The sequence below is a fragment of the Wasmannia auropunctata genome, unplaced genomic scaffold (genome assembly GCF_000956235.1).
Source record: "Wasmannia auropunctata unplaced genomic scaffold, wasmannia.A_1.0 LD336101.1, whole genome shotgun sequence".
Classification (NCBI taxonomy): Eukaryota; Metazoa; Arthropoda; class Insecta; order Hymenoptera; family Formicidae; genus Wasmannia; species Wasmannia auropunctata.
In genome coordinates this window covers 96,091-104,543 of record NW_012026789.1, presented here as the reverse complement: position 1 = coordinate 104,543, position 8,453 = coordinate 96,091, and the positions used below count along the sequence as shown (strand labels likewise).

Genomic DNA, 8,453 nt, shown 5'->3' with positions numbered 1-8,453 from the left:
TTATCATCTTATGTGCTCTTCGATGTCCTACAACTTTTGTCTGAAACATTTTTTCCTAGTGTGTTTATTTTTCGAGATATTCGACTGGATGGATTAAAATGGTCCACCCTGTATATATAAACTAATGTAGATTAACATATTATGTATATGTATACATTTGCATTACTTTTTTATTATAAAGAATGTTGTAATTGTGATTTATTTCTACAATCTATAATCTGTAAGTATGTATTTATCTTAGCTTTTAAGTTAATTCTTGGTTTTATAATAAGAATCACACATGAACTTGTCCATTTGTTACAAAATATATTTGTAAATGTATACTAACAATGTATTATTACGGAAGGATTCCAAAGAAAAGTATATAAAATATAGTATGTATATGAAATTTTACATATACTAGATACGTTGTGTATGTTAAAATAATATAACTTATAATATAACTTTTTAAGTATTCTAAAAAGTTTAAAAATTTTTTGATAATAAATTCTGCATACATATTCTATTTCAGCTTCATTCTAATTATGACTGTATAAAGTATAATTATAAAAAAGTAATATAAAATTATGTATGTTATAGGAATCTCTGGAATAGGCGAAGGTAGTCAAAAAATGGACAATTCATCAGACAAGGTAAATAATTTACTATTTTTGAGATTTATTTTGTTTATTTTTTTAAATATATTTTTTTTATTTGCTTAAAGTTAAAACCAATCTCTCTCTCTCTCTCTCTCTCTCTCTCTCTCTCTCTCTCTCTAACAGGTTTTTGCATCTAAGTGCAGATTTAAATGTCTATTGCAAGTTTCATTGACAAATAGATTACAAATTTGATGCAGGATTTATATTCAAAAATATTTTAAGCTGTGTAATTAATACAAAGATGTTATTCTCTTTTATTTATTTTTAGAAATCTATCTTTTTCCTCTCAGTTACATTGCGATTTACTATTTTGCATTTTTTATTTGAAAGATAAATTATGCTCTATTTTAATATGAATATTAAATAAATGAACGTTTTTGACATTTTTAGTCGTTGGATTCTTGCAAATTAACGCGAAAGGAATCGTATAAGGCTCAGAGAAAGAATTATCGAATGGAAAAGAAACGAGTAGCCAACGAACTTTTAAGTTCTTTCAAAGATCCAACCGTTATTGTTATGAGTGATTGGTTAAAAGTTCGTGGCACATTGAAAAGTTGGACCAAGTTATGGTGCGTTCTGAAACCTGGATTACTGCTGCTGTACAAAAGTCCAAAAACGAAGGTTCGCATTTGCATTTCTTCTTTTTCTTTAATTGTGTCCTCCTTATTGTATATCTGCGATTATATGTTTATTACAGAGTAACCATTGGGTGGGAACGGTATTACTCAATACGTGTCAAGTTATAGAACGTCCGAGTAAAAAAGATGGATTTTGTTTTAAATTATTTCATCCTTTGGAGCAATCTATATGGGCCCCTCGAGGACCAGAAAAAGAAGCTATTGGTATATATCTGTCATTATGTACATTGTACATATACTACTTTTATGTAATAATTTGTTTTTTACAATATATTAATAGATGACACAATTTAATTTAATAATAGTTCGACAATTTAACGCAAATAAGTAGGCGCCAATCACGTCCAATTATATATGTATAACTGGACGCGATTGGCGTCCGCTTATCCGCGTTAAATTCTGTGATTACTGAAATTTCTACACAAGTAATAGCCAAAATGACAACGTCTTGTGGAAGCTTCTAGGTTTCTTCCGGAAATACTGGATTATTATATATACTCACACAATTTTAACATTATAGTAATAAATATAAACAAATTAATATTCCAGGTGCTGTTGTACAACCTTTGCCAACATCTTACTTAATTTTTCGAGCACCGTCCCAAGCAGCAGGCAAATGTTGGTTGGATGCACTTGAATTGTCGTTGCGTTGTTCTTCGTTAATAGTACGTTCGACAAGCGCATTACCGCGTCCTTTACCGCACGATGCAACCACCACTCATGAAACTCAATGGAGCGAGGCTGATTATGAAAAGCACTTTGATGATCATGGTCAGTATCATTGACATAGAGCTTCCTACTTACGATATTTAAATACTAGTTAAATATAATGTGGAATAAAAGTGAAATATTTTACGTTTAAATGAAGCTTATGGAATTTCCAATAATATATACATGTACAGGGTCTTTCAAAATTTCCGCGTGTTTTTTCATCCATAGAGTAATTTAAAGTCTTATTTTGTAGTAAAACTATTCTTAAACTTTATTATCTATTTTTTAAAATATACTTTATATATTATCAGTGCTTTCACTATTAAAATAAATATTATTCCACATTGGATTTGAATATCTCATACATATATTAATATTATATAAATTTTTGCATTGTCATATTTTATTGTGGATGATTGCTGTACAAAATGCAAATTGTTCTGATTATTAAGACTAAAATATAAAACTGTATAATAAATGTAACAAAATTATTAACATTAAAATTAATAAATTTTTTACGTATCGTTATTATATGAAACAAAAGAAAGAGAATAGGCAATCGATATTTTGATAGAACAGTATAAATAGAGAACTGGATTTATAAAGGCATTTAATAATTAAAGAAGTATGTTGTACAAGAAGTGTAATCTGTGAATGATGCATGGTGATTTGTCAATTTGCACTCCTATTAATGAAAGTAATTAATTTCAAATTACTTTCTTTTTTTGTATATAAATTTTATATAACCAATAAAATTTGCGCAAAAGGATGTTTTAATATGAGATTTTCTATATATAACGTTACATATAATATAAATTTAACTTAAAATTTTTTATCTGTATAAACTTTATTTAAATTACCATACAAAAATAATTAATAACATCTTTTTCATTTATGCAATGTTAAACGAGTTTAATGTAACTTTTCCTTCTATTTTTTAATGCAACTTTTTTAAAATTATTTTGTATGAAGATATCGTCTCCGACAAACTTTATTATCTATTTGAATAATTAAATCTATGATAAATTGACGATAAATTTGTTTACTGAGATTTTGACAGCCGATCATATATTTTGCTGCTGTTTTAATTTTAATTAAATATTACAATAATTAGTATGAAAATTACAATAAAGTTAAAGTTTGGTTCTTTGAAATTAAATGAACATTAAATAAGAAATAAAATTGTTGATATTTGTTTGTAATTTTTAATTTGTGAAAAGTTTATTTTGACTTGTTTAATTTATAAATTTATTGGCTCTACAAGAAAAATAATTTGCACAAATTATTTGAAGAATTTGAAGAATTAAAATTCGATAGATTCATATTGAAACATTCAGTGTAGGAATACTTTTATATTCTTTTATATTTCTATGTGTCCAAATTTTAAGAACTTAAAATTTTGTAAAAACCAATTTAATCTTAAATATTTAAATTTACAAATTGTATTAATAATGATTGTTTGCTGTTATTTTTCTTTTTTTATTCGTCTACTATCCTGCTTCTTGCGTCAACAGTATATTTAAGTCGATACATTCCAAGAACACCTACGACACCTCAGAGGCGCTTGTTATCTTGCCCGCAATCAATCTCACCCGCTATAACTCGCGATCTTAGAAGCGCTTGCCCCTCACCAACTCCAATGTTTCAACACCTTTGTCATGCAGTTGCGTATTGGGAAAAACTTTTACTCGACCGATCTCCCACACCTGGCGCAGATCAAGAAAACGTTGCGTCTTCCATCAATGAGGAACCAGATGAAGGCGATAATCAGCCATTTGGTTCTTCATGTTTCGCTTCTGCATCTCACCCACCAATTTCCCCAGCACGTCGCATGACTATTCCTTTTGTACATGTCTTAGAGTATGATGATACCCGTCAAGTAGTAACGCTAGATCCTGTGTACACCTCGCATATAGACCTGGACGATATTAGTCAGCCGGAGAATGGAGTAGTAGCTGATGCTGAAATCAGTGCCTCGGACAGTGAATCTGAGGCGTCGGCCAAGGAAGATCAATCAGAGCCAATCACCGAAACACCATATGTAGCTAATGAAAATGAAGTTCTTGGAACGGTAAGCACGTAACTCTGCGCAGCATAATTTTTAATTAGAATAAATGTTTGTAACTATTTGGAATATTTACAATTCATTGTATTTTACATTTCACAAATGTTTTATCTCTTTGAATTACTTTGATTTTATGAACATACATAGTTTTATATATTCTGTTTTAATTTTCTATAGTACTGTATCATTATTAATTAATAGGCCGGCGAAGTCGTTACGGAACTGCAAGAAGAGCAAAAGTCTTTGATATGGTTTTTAATGAAACAAGTTCGTCCTGGCATGGATCTCTCTAAAGTTGTATTGCCAACTTTTATTCTGGAATCACGTTCGTTTTTAGAAAAACTGGCCGATTCGTATTATCATGCCGATTTATTGTCCCAGTTAGTAAAATGTAGTAATACATCAATACGATTTTTATTTGGGTGCATAAATAATCACATGCAATAAATAATCATAATTTCTGAATTTTATTTTATTTTACAGAGCAGTATTGGAAGATGATGCATTTACACGTATGAAAGCCGTAGTGAAATGGTATTTATCAGGATTTTACAAGAAACCACAAGGCTTGAAAAAGCCATACAATCCGCTTTTGGGCGAAACATTCCGCTGTTATTGGCAACATCCAAATGGTTCAAGAACATTCTATTTAGCCGAACAAGTAATGACAAGAAGATATTAAATTAATAATATTAGATTATCTATACATTTCAAATATCCTAACAATTTTCATTCTAACTTTAATAACAGTTTATAATCAATGTATATGCATTAGTGATTAATTTTCTATGAAGAAGTACCATGTTTTATCTTAACACATATGTCTAAAATATTCTTGCTAGCTATCACATCATCCACCTATCTCAGGATTTTATGTGACAAATCGCCAAGATGGATATACTATCAGCGCTACAATTATTGCAAAATCTAAGTTTTATGGTAATTTGTTTACTATTTAATATAGAATGTGTGTGCGTGCGTGCGTGCGTGCGTGCGTGCGTGCGTGTGTGCGTGCGTGCGTACGTGCGTGCGTGCGTGCGTGCGTACGTGCGTGCGTGCGTGCGTGCGTATTTAAAATATTCGGTACGTATACATGATGTTTTAGGATTAAATTAAGTTTCTAATTTAAAATATGCATTTAAATCAAAACAAGAAAAGATTGTTTTCTGGAAATATGCTCGTAAACACTTTGTTTAAGAGATTTAAAGTTACGGGTAATAATGATAAAGTTATAGTACGATTCCTAATGAATTTTTTCCGTAATTGTACATGTCAATATTATAAAAACGATACAAAATGTCTAATGCTGTCCATCATGAATGTTCCGTGCGATTTTCGAATAGAAGATTATCACACAAGTGTCTGCAGATCTACATTTCAATAGCTTAGAAAAACAGGCTTATTTGCTTTAGTACCACGTATTGATAGAGTTCTTGCCCTTTTATGAAATGAAGAAAGGCATGCAATCATATTACAACATTTCAATCATAATTCATAATTAAGTAGTTGAAACACACTATTAATTTATTTATTATAACCTGATAATAATAATAAAATTTTATATAGAAAATGTTTAAATATCAATATTTCTTAAATAAAGAGTTTACGGAGGAAAATTTGTTCTTATTTTCTAAAGTTCTAAATTTATATGTTAAGTTAAGACATTTAATCCTGAGACATCCTGTGTAATAATAGCATTATTTATAGTACACATGCTTTTTTATAGGAAATTCGACCTCTGCAGTTTTGGATGGTATTGCTGTATTAACGATGCTGCCGAGAGGTGAAGATTACACAATGACAATTCCTTATGCACATTGTAAAGGTATACTTATGGGGACATTATCTATGGAACTCGGTGGTAAAGTGAACATAATATGTGAGAAAACCGGTTATCATACTGAATTAGAATTTAAACTTAAGGTAACAGTATATTTTGTTTCTTTTACATAATTACCAGAATTATTAATAAAATCGCGATTTAGTTTAAAAGCTATAACGAAATCTTAATTTATATTTTTCATGTTAATTCATGCTAATGTTTAATTTGATTAAAAATAATGTTAATTTAATTAAAAATATATAATATTTTTAGCCGTTTCTTGGCGGTGCGGAATTAATGAATCAAGTTGTGGGACGAATACGTCTAGGAAAGGAAACTTTAGCTACCATTTCGGGATATTGGGATGGATTACTTTTAATAACGGACAAGCGGACAGGGGTAAAATAAACTTAAATCTTAATCGATAATTTTAGATAACTATTAATACAATGTTTTATTTTGCAGCAAGAAAATATTTTCTTCAATCCAACTCCGGAAGTACGCAAAAAAAGATTGAAGAAATTTACTGTTCCTTTGGAATATCAGGGACCGTGGGAAAGTGAAAAATTGTGGTATGCTGTTACACAAGCCATTAATAGAGATGATCAGGTTGCTGCTACTGAAGCGAAAACTCGACTTGAAGAAGCACAAAGAGAACGCGCTAAAGAAAGAAAGAGTCTAGGACAAGAATGGGTTCCAAAATATTTTGTTCAAGTATGATATACATCTTATATTACATTTTATTCTTATATTTGATATTTATCTATTGCTAAATATTTATCGTATATTAATATTTACAAAATAATTTTCAACTTTTTCTGATTTTATTAGGATATTATAACTGGAAATTGGATTTATCGGCATGCTGACGTAAGACCATGGGATCCGAGAAACGATGTAATACAGTATGAAGAAAATTATATAGTACGCACAAAGACTAGGCATAAAACACCTATTATGCGTGCTGGTAGTATTGTTTCTACTGAACCACAATCACAGGTACAGCGATGTAAGATGTAGTTTGCACCATGCATGCTGTTTTAACATTTGTATAAGTAATAATTACTCTAACTGCTTTATGTATCTATTTTGTCCTTTTTCCAACAATACTATTGAATAACTGCTTGTTATACTTCTTTATTCTATTTGCTATCAATGAATTTGAATAGATTGTATACAACTCTGGTATTTTTAATAAACTTGTTTCGTTTGAACGTAATTTACATTGGTGTTAATACTATGCGTGCGCGCATTTGTGTTATATATCAGTCCGGGAACTTATGGACCGCACTGTGTGTGTGTGTGTGTGTACACACACACACACACACACACACACAGTGCGGTTCATAAGTCTCCGGACTGATTTTTTTGCAGCCTTCCCATTGACGCCATTTATCGAACAACTGTTGAACTACGTAGTGTGAACTCTTTCGAACAGCCGTGTTGAGTGGCATCATGTTAGCCGCAGTTGTTGAAGAATGCGGATGTCTCATATAACCTGGTGTTGTGTATGTGTGTCAGACTCGGGAGATGGATGAGGAGGAACAGCGGGTACTTTTTAAATTTTTTGGAGTGAATTTTCACTCTTTTGAAGTAAATCTCACTCCAAAAGAATAAAAATATTGCCATTCAAGTGGCCAAGTGGCAGTATTTTTAACTTTTGGAGTGAGATTTACTCCAATAAATTTAGAAAATAACAATTAAATTTTGTACGCCTTCTGAATCAGTTCAAATGTCTTTGTCGCTGAAAATTTACATAATATAAAAATCAGCTTTGTAACAAAATTTAATTGCTACCCGCTGTTCCTCCTCGTCCATCTCCCGAGTCTGACACACATACACAACACCAGGTTATGTCAGACGTCCACACTCTTCAACAACTGCGGCTAAAATGATGCCACTCAACATGGCTGTTCGAAAGGGTTCACACTACGTAGTTCAACAGTCATTCGATAAATGGCGTCAATGGGAAGACTGCAAAAAAATCAGTCCGGAGACTTATAGACAGGGCTGGGCAAAATACACACATTAAAGTATTTAAAATACAAAATACAAAATACTAGGAATCTTAGTATTTGAATTACAAAATATAAAATACTTTCAATGTTTTGATTTGAAATACAAAATACTTTCAATCTTTTGATTTGAAATACAAAATACAAAATATTTTTAAGTTTTTATTTGAAATACATAATACTTCTTTAAAATACAAAATACTTTTTAATTTAATCTTCCAATTACAATAATATATAATATTAAACTCCCCGCTTCAACAGGCCCCTTTCCACTTTTAGAGAGAGAAAGAAAAATTGTTCTACTCTCTTACATTCTTTAACAGTCCTGTATCAATCACACGAGAAATCTATTTACTAATGTGAGATTATGAAATTTGACTCTGATGATTTAATATTGCTTGAAACTTGACGAAAATAAATAGTGTCATATGAGAAAAATTTAAGTTACTATTAATTGTCAAGAATTTTTATCAATCATTTTTTTAGTATTTCAAATATAAAATTGAAATTGTATTTGAAATACAAAATACATTGAACCTGTCTCTTATACACATCTCTGAGCGG

General features: G+C 30.4%; 2 protein-coding genes across 6 annotated transcripts in view; one reads left to right on the top strand and one right to left on the bottom strand.

The window, feature by feature from the left end:
• The window catches only part of LOC105458022, a 53,522-nt gene that overhangs the window by 2,510 nt on the left and 42,559 nt on the right, over positions 1–8,453 (bottom strand). The gene's annotated exons all lie outside the window — the stretch shown is intronic.
• The window catches only part of LOC105457981 (oxysterol-binding protein-related protein 8), a 28,853-nt gene that overhangs the window by 14,740 nt on the left and 5,660 nt on the right, over positions 1–8,453 (top strand). For 2 of the 3 annotated variants that reach the window (XM_011703003.1, XM_011702987.1), the window contains 12 exons: positions 580–632; positions 1,029–1,259; positions 1,336–1,480; positions 1,826–2,047; positions 3,847–4,058; positions 4,254–4,432; positions 4,536–4,713; positions 4,895–4,991; positions 5,779–5,975; positions 6,148–6,273; positions 6,340–6,588; positions 6,706–6,873. In XM_011703003.1, coding sequence (XP_011701305.1) covers positions 580–632; positions 1,029–1,259; positions 1,336–1,480; positions 1,826–2,047; positions 3,847–4,058; positions 4,254–4,432; positions 4,536–4,713; positions 4,895–4,991; positions 5,779–5,975; positions 6,148–6,273; positions 6,340–6,588; positions 6,706–6,873 — 2,057 coding nt within the window. The remainder of the gene's footprint in view (positions 1–579; positions 633–1,028; positions 1,260–1,335; positions 1,481–1,825; positions 2,048–3,846; positions 4,059–4,253; positions 4,433–4,535; positions 4,714–4,894; positions 4,992–5,778; positions 5,976–6,147; positions 6,274–6,339; positions 6,589–6,705; positions 6,874–8,453) is intronic. The other variant, XM_011702996.1, reaches the window with a different exon arrangement.